This window comes from Jatropha curcas, chromosome 3 (genome assembly GCF_041381405.1).
Source record: "Jatropha curcas cultivar XTBG-Jc1 chromosome 3, XTBG_Jcur_1.0, whole genome shotgun sequence".
Taxonomy (NCBI): domain Eukaryota; kingdom Viridiplantae; phylum Streptophyta; class Magnoliopsida; order Malpighiales; family Euphorbiaceae; genus Jatropha; species Jatropha curcas.
The window spans coordinates 31,548,566-31,565,321 of record NC_143153.1 but is presented as its reverse complement, the minus strand read 5'-3'; the positions used below and the strand labels follow the sequence as shown (position 1 = coordinate 31,565,321).

The following is a 16,756-nucleotide window of genomic DNA, read 5'->3' as shown; positions in this document are numbered from 1 at the left end:
TTCAACGTTTTTGTGTTGAGAAAGCTATGGCCTCAAAACGAGATAGATGCCTCTACTACGCTACTAGCATTTAGTGTGTGGAAATGGAAGGGTAGGTAAATTTGTGTTGGGACTCTTTTGATTCTTTGCATTACATAGTAATAGAAACAGAGGGTATGATGGCCCATCCAAGAGATTAGGAAAACAACATGGGAGTGACAAGTCTCTAGTAGAGTCAACCCACCATAGAAATTTTCAATAATTTGGCAATTACTGTGCAGAATTGCTTTTGGCCCGAACTCATAATATTATTTCGAGCGATTTGATATCTAGCAATTTTTATTTTTTATTTTTAAAAAGAATAACTTAATCATATAATTTGAGAGCAATCTTTTCACTTTTTGTTCTAATTGGATTAGGTCTAATATGATTGTATCACATCAAGCTCCTAAACATGTAACACTGTAAGTAAGGATTTTCTCTATCTATAAGGACTGGACACTCAATTTTTTAGTTAAAAGACTTGAATCGTTTCAACTCCAATAAATACTCGTTGGTTAAAATGTACTAAATATTAGTATTAAATAAGTTAATATTGTAAGTTTAAAAAGGATACTCCTTGTTAAATATGTTTTCGCTAAAGATTAAGGAATGTGCCTTTTACAAGTTATATTTATTTAAAGAAACTCGTCTATACACTTTTCAAGTTTTCTTTGTACATCCTTCAATTGTGTGTTGATTTTTTTTTTTTTTTTTTTTAGAGTATTGGGGAGGGACATTCAAACCTAGATCTTTTGCCAGACCATATATACACTTACCACTAGACTATACATTGGTGTACACTATTTATTTATTTCTCTCTCATCTTCATTGCATGATGCACTGATTCTTTGATGGATGCAAGTTATTCTCTGATCAAATATAATTAGCAACAAGATTAGCTAATTTAAGTGTTTGTTTAATATCAGTCAGTCATGCCATTTTCTTAACGAATGAATTATTGCCTTCAATAGTGCAAAATCCACACTCTTATGATTTGTTCCTTTCTCTTTATTGAGAGGGGAAGAAAAAGAAAAAGAAATCCTAACACTTTTCCTTTTATGTTATTCAATATATATTGTATGGAGAAAGAATTTTATGAAATATACTCAAATGAAGTAAAAAAGAATAGTATGAAGATTATAAACTAAATGGAAGAGAGGAAATTGCAATGAAACACTATAAACTATGTTCTAAAGATAAATATAATTGACATTAATGTTAGACAATGTTTTAGATGTTAATGTCGCCATTAAATGTATAAATGGCTAGTAATTCAAAAAATTAGATTAATAAGTTGGTAGTTAAGTTTAAGGTTTATAAGTCTATATACACGTAAGTTTATAAGTGAGTGAGTGTTGGAATCCACTTATATAAAGTCAATTACATCTCGATAAATTTAATTGAAAAGTAGTCAATATAAATTAAACGGAAACCCTAAACTTTATCCTCGTAACTTTCTAAAGAATCCCTTCCCATGAGACTCATGGAGGGAAATGACTTTGGTTATGAAGTTGCGATTTACAACCAGCCAACATAAAATGTACAATGTTAAATTGAATTGAAACAATAAAATTTTAAATCATGGGTCGAATGCATAAAAGTTAGACCTATTTTCTAAAATTGGGGACTTTAATTTGGGCTTGTAGTAAAAAAATGGGTGGGCTCATGGATCATTGTCGTGCAATGGATCCAAAAAGTCTTGAAGGTGTCAAATTGTCAATGGGTTTATGGGGACAGAATGGGCCCAAAACCATTTCTAGGCATAGTTATTGGATTTTTATTTTGCTTTTTTTCTTTTTAGCATTTCTAAGCATCGGTGTCAAACAACAACCTAAATCTGACTACAAGTAGTAAAAGATTTAAGGCTGTTTCTACCTACTTTTGCCTTTTTGAATTACCGGGCCATCCGTTGCTACTTTTCCATGCCAACTACCTCTCTCTCTCTCTCTCTTCTTCCGTTAAGAAACTATAAATATTATCTCTGTTATATACAACTCATTACATTTGAAATTTTATGTTTTTTAAAAAATAATTAAATTTATTTAAATTATAATAAATTATTGAGTAAATCGAATATATTACTCTTAATTTAATACTAATTCTTTAAAAAACCATTGAATTGAAGAAATAATTATCGGTCATATACAAAGGACAAATGTAAAAAAAAGAAATTTATTATTCCTTAATACCACAAATATGATAAGTATTTTGTAACAAATTATTTTCTCAAATATGACAATTATTATGGAACGGATGTAATATTGATGAGACAATAAAATTGCATTTGGTATATATAGAATAAATGATTAATTAGGAATGAAATATAACGTAGAATAGAAATTATAATTCAATTATTTTATTTGATTATTGGAAAATGAGTGGAATGTGGAATCATTAAAAAAATCAAAATAGAGTGTATTTAATATTTTGAAAAAAATAAAGCAATATATATTTTTTTTAAAAAAAACTGTTCTTTATTTTTTTTTTAGTAACATAATGAAAATTTTATTTTTATTTAAAAATAATCAATAATTAATTAATTTCATAATTTTATTCTTGAATAATTTTCATTTAGACACCAAAATATGAACTTTTAAGAAATTGAAACACCCAAAAATAACATTATCCCGTTTAAAAAACGATGGATGTGATTAAATGGCTGATTTTGGTAGACTTGTAACTTTCAAATTGGCATGGAAACTGTCACTGAGAGGGTTTCCTAGAAATTTCATGACATGCTCAAGCTAAGAATGAGAAAGATACGCCTAGACAATTGGAACTTGGAATCATGAATATGGACATACTGCTCTCTTTCCAATATTTGAGTCGCTGTCGGTGCAATTATGGATTTTCATATGTAAAATTTCCGCTGTCCGTCACCACTTCGGTTGACTCTTTGACCAAAACATATTCTTTCATAACAGTATCAACTCAAGAATATATCAATACCATACATCATCATTCCTTCGGATATACTTTTTTCAATCATTCATGTCCCAAAAAGTTTCTAATTATTGCATATTTAATATGTGTATCCTTAAATATTTGGCATTGTTTTTCATTTTCATCCTCAGAAATGATTTTTTGAGTTGAACTTTTTTATCCAAGGTTTTCTTATCATTTCAGAAGTTCTTCTCTTTTACTACCTGGAAATTCATTACTCTAGATCAGACTGGAATTGCTATCTTCAGCAATGAACAGAATAAGGAAACACACCTACTTCAAGCATGCAAAAGTAAAAGGGAACGCAACCAATTGTGCAGCCCATTGTGATGCTGCGGCTATATGCTTAGCAAGTAGAAATGATTATGTACTGATTTTAATAACCCGTGCTTTAGTCATATAATTATACACGTTTGCTTTCCCTATTTGGGAAAGAAGGGTGTTTCCCCTGCCTGCTGCCCTCCTATTATTAGGCTGGCATCAAATTTACATTAACCACAAAACCACTACACCCAAAATAAAAACTAAAATAAACATAAAACCAAAAATCATCCATCTCTTTGAAATTTCTCCGTCTCTTTCTCTGTAATGGCCGCCTTTGCTTGCTGCTGCTGCTTATTCTTGTTTCCCAAATTCATTTTCACATAAAAATTCAAGAACCCAAACAAAATAGCTCCATTAAGCACTGAATTGAAACCCCAAGCTCCAATTCCATTACACCCTCCTTTCATCAAATGAAGCAATAAAACCCCAACATGACAAGCAAGATTGCACCCTAACAATACCATTTGGCAATTCACCACAAACGGAAAGCAAGCTCTCGGCAATCCTATCGCCGTCCAAAATCTGTAACCGTACACAATACAGTAAGCAAGCGTCGCTAGCAGAATCGCCAATACTTGAAAAGATTGCGAAAATTCAAGCCATAAAAAGGACATAAATGTTAATATGGAGTTATTGAACAGCTGAAAAAAGGCTAATCTTCGCATTCGTAAAATCGTGAAGAAAGTGCGGAGCATGTGAACGAATCGCGAGAGGTAGTACATATAAGACCAGAAGAAAACCCGACCCGACGGCCGTGTTCCTAGAGGGAAACAGAGCAACCATTGAAATGGAGTCTTCGAGCGTCGCCAAAACCAACGAGTTTCTCGGATCTCCGCCGCTGTCGAGAGAAGAATACCGGCGAATATTGTGGCGTAGATTAGCACCATGGAGAGACTATGGAGAGCCGGAATTGGACCTAGAGGAACGGCGCGGTCACGACGGAGAAGAATTGCTAAGAAAATATGAATGATAGCGCAGAGAAAGAGGTAGAAAGCGATGGAGGAAAAGAGGAATGACCACGTGGAGCCCCATGATTGGATGTGACTCCACCTGAAAGTGACAATGGATGGGTGCTCCGATAGGTAATAAGTTAGGGTTTGAAAAATACTGTCCATTGCAAAAGAAGGAGAATTGGAGGGTGGTGGCGGAGGAGAGGTTTAGCAGAGGAGGAACACGGCCCTGGTCGTGGCGGTCGTGCAGTCATCCAGGGCTGTGTTTATTTAATTTTTTTTTAATTTATATATTTAAAAAAGTTCATTTAAAAGAGAGGTATTTGGTGAGAGAGAAACGGAGGGGAGTAAAATAGGAGGACGTGAAATGACCGGCGGACGTGAAGACAAAAAAAATCTGTTTGGTATTTAAACGTGTTGAATTGCTATTGATTACACGCGTGGACACCATTCACGTGTATTATATAGATTTTTTACTAATCACTTTTTATAATCTAATTTTGATGGAATTTGTTTTAAAGAACAAAATTGGTTATATTATAAAAGTAATTTGATTTATTAATAGAATTCTTCTTAACTTAGTTTTTCTAATTTTTAGGGTGAATGCATTATTAATTTGGTTTTATAATAATAATAATAATAATAATTGAAATTAATAATAATAATAATAATAATTTTTTTAACGTAACAAATAATACTAGACAAAATAACTTTTGAAAAATATAAATAAAAGTGGATGAAGAAATATATAAATTTGGGAATTTATTACAATGTCTCGTGATTTGGCTGCAGCCTAATAATATTGGGTACTGACAATAGCAAATCTTATCATATAAAATATTATACACACTTCTGTGATTGTTTCTTTTGTATTTAAAAAAAAAAAAAAAAATAGTGATCTTATACTTAGTTGTACCTTTGAAATGGACAAATTAAAGTATAGGAATAGGATCATGCCAAAAATGTGAAATTAATTTATCAACCAACATAAGATTACCTGCTTTGGCTGTTTTCTTGATTTGGCTCACCCTAACTTAATTAAATATTTAACTTTATAAACAATAAATTTCATCATTTTTAACAATTTTGGGTAATATTTATAATTTTATCATTTAATATTCTATATTTTTTTATTGGCCGTTGAAAAAAAGAAAAAAAAAATTAAAAAATGACTAGCCAACCCACCTGCGGGATTTAATAATTAATGTGAATATGGCTTTAGACTTTAGGGTTCTAATTTGATAAATACAGTAGTCGGTGATGATGTGAAGCAAATATTTTAAACCTACATTTTTAATGGGTTAGGCAGCCAAAGCAACCATTATAAAAATTTATATGAAATGGACCGTTAGCTGTTTAGCCACCACAAGTTAATTATGTCTTCTTCTGTTCAAGTAAATAAAAAATATCAAATTATAAAAGAAAAATGAGAAAAAAAAAAAAAAAAAAGAAGGTAAGAATAACATCCTGAAAAAGAAAGATCAGCCCAGCCACATTAAATCATAATGTTAAATAATTAACAGTAATTACATATAGACATGATATGACATATCACGATCTTGAATTAATTAATGATGCCTAATTACAAATTAGGCATATTAATCATCTAAGTTTAGCAGTAGTCCGATCTCATTGATGCAAACTCATCCACAAAAAAAAAAAAAAAAAAAAAAAAAAAAAAAAAAAAAACTTGTATCCATATTCTGAATCCATCAGCCTTAATTTTTTTTTCCCAACAAAGATAATTTTATTTTATTAATTTAAAGAGAAGATCAAAATGTCTTCACCCCTATTATTTTTTTTAATTCATTTGAGATTTTTATGGCCGAAATAACACTGCGGACTACAAAATAGAAGTAGCTGTCCCATGACTCACATAAATAAGACATCTGTTATTGATTATAATAATTGCTAAAAATTCAAGCCTGAGATTAGACTTTTTTATTTTTCAGTTTAGTGATAATTAAGGTAATTATTACAGGCAAGCATATGATTAATTATGAGACTCATGCTAAATTAGAACAGATATGTTATAAGCATGAAAGGACACAATGGTTTAAAGAATTTTTAAAAATACATGGATGGAGTAGTTATATGTCTCGAACTATAGGGACTCGATTTTAATTTTTCTAAAAGTAAAAAAAAAAATGAAAAAAAAAAATAAAACAAACAAAACATGATTTTCTCCAAGATTAATCTCACCACCTTTTGTGTGATTTTTAGGTGGAGGTTGAATAAATGATAGTAGTGTAGGCGGTTGGTGCCCGAGATTGAAGGTCAAAGAAAACAAAATCCACCATCCCAAATCGAACATTAATGTGAGAAATGTCCAAAATTTAAGTTCTTTTCACCATAAATTACTTTTAATTTATCATTTAACGAACATGATTATATTCACTGTACATAGCATATAATATTCTTTTAGCTTATTTTGCCAGTAAATTAATTATTAATCATTAAAAATGTTTGATTCACCATAGAATTTGAAATGAAAATAATAAACACCCCAATAAAAAAACCATTTTAAATTTATTTTTTAAATACTTAAATAAAATTTTATTTAAATGAATAAAGTTACTTAAAACACATACATTTTTTAATATGAATTAAAATTATTCAAATATAAAAATATATGTAAAAAACTAAACTTTTACAAATGAAATTAAAATTTAAATGTTATTTTAAAAATTACCTTTTATTTTTCAATTGCAAGGCAAACTAAACATGACCTTATTGCAATGGAGGCAATAAAAAAAAAAAAAAGAAAAAAGAAAAAAAAAAAGAGAATTAACTTCTTTCAAAAAGTTTTGAAGTGTTGTTCCAAAACACGCATTGGTTTTTGTGGAGGCTTGCTTCCTACTTCAAAAGTTGACATTACCGGTTAATTATTTAATATGGCACACCTACGTCAAAATCAAATAAACTGATTTGACTTATGAGCTGTTTTAGCTTAATTTAAAAAAATTTAAAAGAGTTTGGCCGAAATCAAATTTAAAATTAATAAAATTTAGCTCGAAAATCTATTGAACTTTATTGAACTTTTATATATATACACGTAGATAATATTTATTTTATACTCACTTAAATTTTCGATATAAATTTTTCGAGTTAAACTCAAACATCAAATTTAATATTTTCAGATTCATTAATTTTTAAATTAAGTTAAATTCTATCGAACTAAATTTTGAACATAGAAATTCAAGTTGGGCTCGTCTTATTTATGTTATAAGGGATGAGTATGGAACCTGATGAAAGTCAACTCCCGATGAAAAATATTCGAGAAAAGAGGCTTCCACTTGAAGGGGCAAAGATATAAAAGTTTTGGATAAGCTCATCTTGTCAAGCCCATTTATTTCTTCCTATTATGCATTTTCACCGTGCACGAAAAAGGAAATATCGCTAAGGTTCAGGCCCAACACATTTGTATGAATTATTAGCCCAATATGATATTATTTTGTCCTCCTCTTTATTTTTTTTTTGTTTTAAACAAGGTAATCTGATATTTTCTCCAAAAATTATTTCTCAAATAACTTATTTTTTTATTACTTTTTTTTTAATAATTATTTTTATATTACTTAACTGTAATATTAAAACTAGTCTAGTATAAAAATATTTAGCATTATGAAAATTTATATTAAAAATTTATTACTAAATACGAGAACAATACTTAAAAATAATAGCCATGGTAGTTCTTATGGCTGATGGTGGTAGCTAGTAATGGCAGGTGCTGTTGGTAATGGGTTGTAATGATGGATATTGATGATTCGTGGGTCTATGGCAAACTTTTTCGGCCTATGAAGCCCATAATAAATAGCTGGCCCATTTTCTTTTACATATAATTCGAAACCTTAAAATTTATATAAGCCCATGTTAATCAAGTATAGTAATAAATTATTAAAAAGCGAACAATATTTGTATTTGCTGTTGTTGTAATTGATCACAAATCATAACCATACGATTGGCTTTCTGAACCGTACGATTAAATCGACAGGCATATGGAAGCAACATTAAGGTGCGTCGTTCAACAGAATAAGTTAAATAACAGAAGTAGGAAGGAAAATCAGGGTAGCGACCTGGCCTCGAGAATCTTCCAGGGAAGTTGTCTACTTGGTGCCTAATATTTAGTTACCTTTCATAGACTTGGTGTTCGTCCTTAAAGCTTATCTTCATCAGCTCTTGAGGAAAAAGTCCAGGTCAGTCATCTCTTTCTCTCTTTTACGTTTATATCGTTGTTTCATTTCGAAAATTTTGGTGTATTATTTGATCTAATTTATAGTAGATTGAAATCGAGAATTGGGATTTTTTTTGGGTAATTTATCTTTATTGATTTGATCTCTGTGTTTTATTGGCTTAGGTTTCGTGAATTCTGTCTGTTTCTTCGGTAAATGTTAATTGGATTTTGCTGATTTTTAGTTCTTAGGATGTGAGTTTGGGAAATTGTACGGATTTTGCTGTTTTGTGTAGAATTGAAGGAGCATGGGTGTTTGTGATTTGATTTGTTTCCTGATTGTGAACTTCAATCGACGAATTTGTTTCTGCAGATCAGTTTGCGTATTTAATTTTGGTTTTTGCTTTGTTTTGAGTCCAGTATATAAGATTGCTTTTCATTATTGATGTTTATGTTTGGCTTTGTCTGATTTACAGTCTGAGTAGCAATTCGGATTTTTCTATATACACATATAGATATAGATGGCAAGTGGATTTGGTGAATCAGCAAGCATGCCGCCTGAATTTGCATCTTACTCTAGCAATAATGGTAGTGATGCTGGTGATTTCGAGTGCAATATTTGTTTTGAATTAGCTCAAGATCCAATTGTAACCCTTTGCGGTCACCTCTTCTGTTGGCCTTGCCTGTACAGATGGTTACACCATCATTCGCATTCTCATGAATGCCCAGTTTGTAAGGCGCTAATTCAAGAAGAAAAATTGGTTCCTCTTTATGGTAGAGGCAAAACACAAACGGATCCTCGATCCAAATCTTATCCAGGCATTGATATTCCTAGGCGTCCAGCTGGACAAAGGCCTGAAACTGCCCCAGCCCCTCCTCCCCATGAAGCTAATAACATGCCCAATTATGGGTTTGGATTAATGGGAGGTTTTGTGCCAATGGCATCAGCAAGGATTGGTAACTTTACATTGTCAACTGCTTTTGGTGGTCTGTCTCTATTCCCTTCCTTGTTCAATGTTCAATTTCATGGTTTCCCAGATGCAACGGTATATGGAACAACATCTGGTTTTCCATATGGGTTTCATGCCTTTCATGGTGCCCATGCACATGGATTCCCCCAGACAATGAGTCGAGGACAGCATGCGGATAATGTTTTAAAGAATCTTCTTATGTTGATTGGTGTTTTGGTGGTCCTTGCTCTGCTTTGGTGGTAAATCAATCATTTGCTTGATGACCAGCGGGCATCCAGTGTTTGTATATACTCTAGCTGCCTTGGTGATTTCCTTTTGCACTGGAGAAAGATTTTAAATGTTAATATGATACTTTCTTGATTCTGTAGTTATAAACACTTTCTGATGGATTTTAAGTTTTTCCAAGAATGGCTTGCGAATCTGTCCTCTCTGCTTCCTCTATTACATTTTGCATTGAGAAGTTTCATCATCTCAAATATGATTTCTATTTTGCTAATACTTCGGGGCTTAGTTTTGTAATTAGTCTTACCATGTTGTGAGTTTGTTTTATACTTTTATGAGCACATCAATGTTGTCTGTTTTGCCCAGTGCCTCTTTGTTTTTGGTTGCAGAACATGTACAAACTGAGTCATTCTTGAGAGTGCAACTTCTGAAGAGGCATTGAATATTTTGGCTGAAGCTTTATTTTTACTCTTAGGAAGCTAACAGGTCTCTTTGCTATTACTTTGCAATTGTGGTTGTGCTTTGGATGGTTATTAGTGCTTTTTCAAGTTTATGAGGCTTGAAAAGGGAAGAATAATGGAGAGTAGATTTGTCATGTAGAGCACTTCCATTAAGTTGTTGAATGATTAGAATTGAGCAACATCAAGCAGTACGAGACCTTCTAATGCTTGGAATTATTTACTTATTTTGTGGATAAAATTTGAAGTCCATCAGTTTGAATTTTTTCAGTTATGATTGGTCAACATGTTGGTATTTCTAATATTGCTCATTCGTATGTAAGAAGTTGCATCTTAGAATTAGAGCATAAATAAAATGTCTGTTGTTAGGTTTCGGTCGGTTTGGCATTACCATTGCAAGTTTGTATTTGAAGGTCTCGTACTGCTTTCGGGAAAGTTTGTATTTGAAACTTCCAAGCATTAGAAGAGAAAGTTTGTATAAGTAAATAAAAACTCCATTGTATTAGCAAATCATATACATTGACCAGAAAAAAATTTTCCATTTTGGCACGACGTTTGCTGCTTGTAATTGCAAGGCCAAACGGACTCTTAATAACCATTGAATGGGTTCAATGTACAAAATTTTAATTGATGAGCCTTTTTGGAGTAATAGGGGAGATTACAGAACATATAACTAGCAGGAGTTCCATGTGATGCTCTTCACATTGTCTTTTGCACTTTGCAACTTTGCCTGCATTCTGCCTTTCATATCATTGCAAAATAGGAGTTTGTGTTTTTGTGGAACTATCCCAGTAATGTATATATATGAGTTGTATTTTATCAAGGCTTTTAAACTTATGCCTTTGCTTGGATATATTATAATTTGATAATTGATAAGATGCAAATTCTTTAGTTTGGGACTTGTGGTTCTATGCCTCTTGGTGTATAACTGTTTGCATGAAAAAGAAAAGAAAACATGATATCTAATCTTTGATGATAACTTATGCTGATGATACTTGATTGGAGGAGCTTCTGTTGGGGTTTATTTTTGTTTGTAGCAGCGTAGTAATTGAAAAATAAGTTAATAATTATGAGACAGGCATGTCATGTGCACGTGTCCGATCTTTGTGTTACCAGAAACAAACCTTTGCCTGGCATTTGCTATAATTAAAAGCCATGATAACGCAACTTGCAAGGGCTTGCTTTTTGATATTCACTCTGCAAATTGATGGTGGGTCCAGTTTGAATCTAGTTAGACGTGGAGTAAATTACTGAGTTAGAGTTACACTTTTGTATTTTCGTTAAAGAACCAAATCATCAGTGTGGGTTTCAGCCATTCTTTGATGATTTGAATATCTCTACAACATGAGATGCTGCTCTAAATTTCCATAGCGATACAAGAAAGCATTTAAATAGTATTTCTTACTAATAATTTTTGTTTTTTTCACCAAAAATCTTACTACTGAACTGTAAACAATAGTGACAGTAAAAAAAATAGATGTCTACATGAAAGTCAAGAGTCAGTACAGAAGTGGTAGACATTAAGGCTAATTTGAAACAATTTACAAAAATCATAGCCTTTTAATTAAGAGTTTCCATCCTTATTATGTGAAGAAATGATTTGTTTTCTGAGACAAAATCAAAGACATGGAAAATTCAATTCCAATGTAATAAGAGCTGAATTCTAATACTGATTTCTTAGTTTGTACAATTTCTACTTTTATCGGTGATGGTATGCACTGCAATTTGCATATCTGACCAGAAATATACAAACAAGGTGATGTGTTTATATATTTATTTGTTGGGATAGATTTGATTTTATTAAATTCTTTCGCTAGAAGACAATTTTTAGGCAGTAGATTTTGGATTTTTGCCTCTTTTCAGCTGACTTTTCGTCCAACTTTGACCCTGCTTTCATCTAAAGCTTTGTGTCGGTAACAATTCTTTTTGTTGTTACATTGAAAAAAAATATATATATATATATATATATGAAAATCTGTCCATATACATAATTAGTAGGTATCTCATAATCAATTTGACAAATTTGACCAATCAATTTTTAATTTTTTATTCAGATATTGCTGCTCATGATTGAGAAGTCTTAAAAGGGAATTCAGCTCGCAGTAGTGCAAATTTAAGAGGAACAACCTTAATTATTGGGAGCTGTTTGTGAGGTCGTTCATGTGTAGCACATGGGTTGGTTTTTGATATTTAAAAACTTGCTTCAATTAATGAATCCCTAATAATGGTGCTCTTCTTCTTCTTCTTCTGCTTCTGCACTTCTTTCTTTCAGGTGTAGCATTCAAATTTCACATATCATTAACGCATTCCATGAAAGACAGATTTAAATACCCAATTTTTAGCAATATATATTTATTTTAAGAGCATGTGAGCTTCACATGCCATTCAATGGTTTGGTTTGTATATTGATATTCGTCCACTCTTTCTTATGTGCTAAGTTTTTCTTTTCAATATAAACATTAATTGAGTTAATATTAATATTAATATCATTAATAATATTAAATATTCTTTTTTTATTTAATATTTCATTAAATATAATTATTAAAAATTTAAAGAGTTTTATCAACAAGGTGTTGGTTGCATACAATATTATTTGGATTTCTAAATTACTATAATAAAAATTGCATATTGCATGATTATGTGTTAAACTCCTTTTCTTTTGCCATTCCTACTAATTAGTAAATGTAATATAATATATGTAAAACAATTCGAAATATCACCTCGCTGAAATTAAAAATTAAATTAAGGAATTTGTGAGAGTAATGGATGAAAAGTTACGGCAGTTGTTGCGACTTGCGAGTTCTTTTTTACTATTGTGAATTTGGACCGTAAATCAGAAATATTATTAATCTTCTTAATAAATGCATTTTTAAAAAATAAATTTATAGTCTCATTTTTATGAGGAGTGAAATTTCCATTCCAACCCATGCTTTATTAATATTATTATTTTTAAAATTACTATTAACTTATATTTTTTGTATTAATGTGAATGTAATTGACAGGTCACATGGTTTCAAACAACTTTATCATTTAAAAGCCAACTGATTTATCACTTCCAAGTCTCAATCCAATCTCAACATTACCCTAACTTCTAGTTAATGGGACCAAACTTTTCTTTTTCTTAGCACAGGTGGCATTTGTGGGTCCCAGCTAAGAGCTACGTGGCAGTTTCCTTCAAATTTATTTATGTGTTCATGCCAGTAATTTAGTTGAGCATTTTGGCAGAGTAGCCGTACATCAGGTGACGTGTCCATGTTTTTTATCATCAGTTTTGAAATACAGGCGAAAATTAAATAAATTGAAAATGACACCTCATATAGCAGGGCGAAACCGGCCAACCGCTTATATGGGTGGCCATGGCCCCCCTCATATTACCATATAATAAAAATTACTTTTTCCGTTCATAATTATAATTGGGTTTTGCATCGTGATTAAAAAAATAGTTAATTTTCTTAATTATAATAAAATTGTTATTAATTAAATTAAATTATCATTTATTTCATATAATAAAAATTAATACGTAAATATATATATAAGGGTAAAGTTAAAGAAAGTTTGTTAGTTATTTTTAATATTTTCAAAAAAAATATATATATATTTATGATTAAAAAGACTACTCTAAGAGCAATTCATATTTCTGAACGAGAGAGTTTTTTTTTTTTTCACATTTTTCATTTCTTGTTCGACTTAAATCATCTCAAGTAATTATGTGAAGGAGAATATCAAATTATTATTATTATTATTGCTATCATTACTACCATCATGGTCGTGGATATGTAATAAAAATATAGTTATTGTGTGTGATATGATGGATATATATAATACAAAAAGAAAAATTGTGTGGTGGATAAAATAAAATCATTCTTTCTGAAAAAAAAAATTACAAAATGTAAAATTTATCAAAATATCATTGTCTCATATGGTGTTATTTTTTATTTTTATTTTTTTGGTACATATGATTGGAAGTTTTGAGTTTTTAGAATAAAACAAAAATCTATGAATTTGGAAGATATTATTAAGATAAAAAAATTTTCATCATTTATAAAAATGATGTACCTGAAAAATTCCATTAATTGAAAAAATATTTCAAAAAATTAATAAATCTATCAAATGTTTAAATTCAATCACTTGAGTTCCATTAACTCAAACAATCTAACATATATGCATTCATTTTTCGGTGCATTAAAATATTAAAATGAACAATACAATTTTGTGGGAGACTCTGAAATTTTTTTTTTCTTTTAAAAAAATCTGAATTTTTTAACTAGTATCTTGAGTGCATTGCCATTACATAACAGATTGCCAGAAAAAGAGGGGAAAAGGCATTTTAAAAATATATAAATATATGTATGCAAAAAAGAAAAGCCTGGATGCATTACGTAGCATATCAACGACTCATAGTAAAAGAAGGAACCACAATGATCCAAAATATTGTTACGTGCCATATATTATATGTTGTTTTTTAATTTCTTATTATCATTTTGGACATAATTAAGCATATTAAAGTTGATGAGAAAGAAAATAAATTAATTTTAAAATAGATTGGAGTTTGGTTAATTTAGAAGGTGGAGATGCAGTATTCGAGCTTTCTGAGACGTTGATGGATATCGACACTAAATCTTCTCTCTATAAATTGATTTGAAAAGCTTTATTAATTGCGAGAATTTAATAATACTTAAAGCTTTATTTTTTTTTTCTATAAAATAATTTATAAAAAAATATTTTTCATAATTTTTTTGTTATTTCTTTCATTGAAAATACACGAAGTTGAAGTTGAATGTAATTAATTTCATAGAGAGTGCTTCCAAGAATTTGAAGAACATTAAAGAAATGTGAAACCAACGACTTTAGTTCCAAGTCCTTAAGATTTGCTTTCCTTCACAACGCGGGTTCAAAACTATAAACTTCGTGTCTCTCTTCCTTTCACATTTCTAAATCTTCCTCTCCTTGCTCACACTATGCCCATTCCTGCACCGCCACCGCGCCCGCCACATTCACACCACCTTCTTTCCCTTCTTTTCTTTTTCTGTATCACCACAGCCAATGCAGCTGCCGTTGCTGCCACCACCACCGCCACCGACAATTCTCAAAAATTCAAAGAGGCCCCGAAATTCTACAACTCCCCAACCTGCTGTTCCCTCTATTCCGATGACATGTGCTCTAATCAAGCGGTCCACGTGGCAATGACTCTTGACTTACATTACCTCCGTGGCACCATGGCGGCGATTCTTTCAATACTCCAGCACTCTTCCTGTCCGGAAAATCTTCGCTTCCACTTCATTTCCTCTCCTTCCGCCACCTCTCTCCACACCACCATCACCTCCTCTTTTCCTTACCTCCACTCTCAAATCTACACCTTCGACACCTCAGCCGTGGCCGGCCACATCTCCACTTCCATCCGCTCCGCCCTAGACTCACCACTCAACTACGCCCGTAACTACCTGGCCGATCTCCTCCCTGCTTGCATCCAAAGAGTCATTTACTTAGACTCCGACATAATTCTAGTCGACGATATTTCCATTTTAGCCGCCACTCCACTGGGCGACGAGGCGGTCTTGGCAGCTCCGGAGTATTGCAACGCTAACTTCACTTCGTACTTTACACTTACCTTCTGGTCTAATCCATCGTTATCTTTAACTTTCTCGGAACGCAATGCTTGTTATTTTAACACAGGAGTAATGGTGATCGATTTACAGAGGTGGAGAGAAGGCGATTACACAACAAAGATAATTGAATGGATGGAACTGCAGAAAAGGATACGGATCTACGAACTAGGTTCGTTGCCGCCATTTTTGCTTGTTTTTGCCGGAAATATAGCGCCGGTAGATCACATGTGGAATCAACACGGATTAGGCGGCGATAATTATCACGGTCTTTGTAGAGAGTTGCATCCTGGTCCGGTTAGTCTGTTGCATTGGAGTGGAAAAGGTAAGCCATGGGTTCGGCTTGACAGTAACCGGCCTTGCCCGTTGGATTCTCTTTGGGCTCCTTATGATCTTTTACAAACGCGTTTCGATCTTGAATCTTGATTACAGTTTTAGAAAATTTGAGTTTAATTATAGAAAATTATAAATTAATAAAGAGAGACTTTTCAGTTGTTCAATGAAGGCAGAGGGAAGCTGTGTTCATAAATTATTGAGCGATTAATTATATAATACCGCCATTAATAGACCTTAATTAGAGCTTTTTTTTTTTTTTTTTTTTTCGCTTTTTTCTGGCTCTGTACCTGAGAACAGCAGCATTTATATAGTTGCAGATATATTATTGACAAATCTAGAGGGAATTGTACACATTATTTATTGTCAATTTTCTTCATTTTGCTTCTTACATGATTGTGTTGATATTACATGTGACTATATTTTTTTTTTTCCTGTTATGATTAAGACTTTCGTATAACTTTTAGCATTTCGGTAGAGTAGTATTTTTACTAATTTAAAGAATTTGAAGGAGAAAATTACAAAATGTAATTCCTTTTAAATATTTGATAAAATGCTAATTGACCTGTATAACGAAAGTTAATAGTAGTTAAAATAATTAATTTTACCGAATAAATCGAATATTATTTATTTTTAATTAACCAATTGTTTTTAATATCTAAATTGTAGTTTAAAAAGAAAAATTATTGTTCAAGAGTTTTATGCTTTTTGCGTGATAGGATACTCTTCATGACTTATTACATGAAAATGTATCACTTATTTG

General features: G+C 31.4%; 3 protein-coding genes across 4 annotated transcripts; 2 read left to right on the top strand and 1 right to left on the bottom strand.

The window, feature by feature from the left end:
• Positions 1-3,307: 3,307 nt before the first annotated feature.
• LOC105639601 (fatty acid elongase 3-like) lies at positions 3,308-4,631 on the bottom strand. The gene has a single exon (XM_012223704.4). The coding sequence runs from the start codon at positions 4,401-4,403 to the stop codon at positions 3,513-3,515; it is 891 nt and encodes a 296-aa protein (XP_012079094.1). The 5' UTR covers positions 4,404-4,631; the 3' UTR covers positions 3,308-3,512.
• A 3,658-nt stretch (positions 4,632-8,289) lies between these two features.
• Positions 8,290-9,785, top strand: LOC105639602 (uncharacterized). Of its 2 annotated transcripts, XM_012223706.4 has the most exons (3): positions 8,290-8,431; positions 8,883-9,363; positions 9,445-9,785. In XM_012223706.4, the coding sequence occupies exons 2-3, from the start codon at positions 8,928-8,930 to the stop codon at positions 9,618-9,620; spliced, it is 612 nt and encodes a 203-aa protein (XP_012079096.1). In that variant the 5' UTR covers positions 8,290-8,431; positions 8,883-8,927; the 3' UTR covers positions 9,621-9,785. The 2 variants fall into 2 exon arrangements, with proteins under 2 accessions (XP_012079096.1, XP_012079095.1); XM_012223705.4 differs by having other exon boundaries at positions 8,883-9,785.
• A 5,101-nt stretch (positions 9,786-14,886) lies between these two features.
• Positions 14,887-16,164, top strand: LOC105639603 (putative galacturonosyltransferase-like 2). The gene has a single exon (XM_012223708.4). It carries the CDS (start codon positions 15,016-15,018, stop codon positions 16,084-16,086), a length of 1,071 nt encoding a protein of 356 aa, XP_012079098.1. The 5' UTR covers positions 14,887-15,015; the 3' UTR covers positions 16,087-16,164.
• Positions 16,165-16,756: the final 592 nt, after the last annotated feature.

Excerpts from the sequence above, each read along its gene's own strand:
- LOC105639601 (XM_012223704.4), bottom strand. The coding sequence starts at position 4,403 with ATGGACAGTATTTTTCAAACCCTAACTTATTACCTATCGGAGCACCCA.
- LOC105639602 (XM_012223705.4), top strand. The coding sequence starts at position 8,928 with ATGGCAAGTGGATTTGGTGAATCAGCAAGCATGCCGCCTGAATTTGCA.
- LOC105639603 (XM_012223708.4), top strand. The coding sequence starts at position 15,016 with ATGCCCATTCCTGCACCGCCACCGCGCCCGCCACATTCACACCACCTT.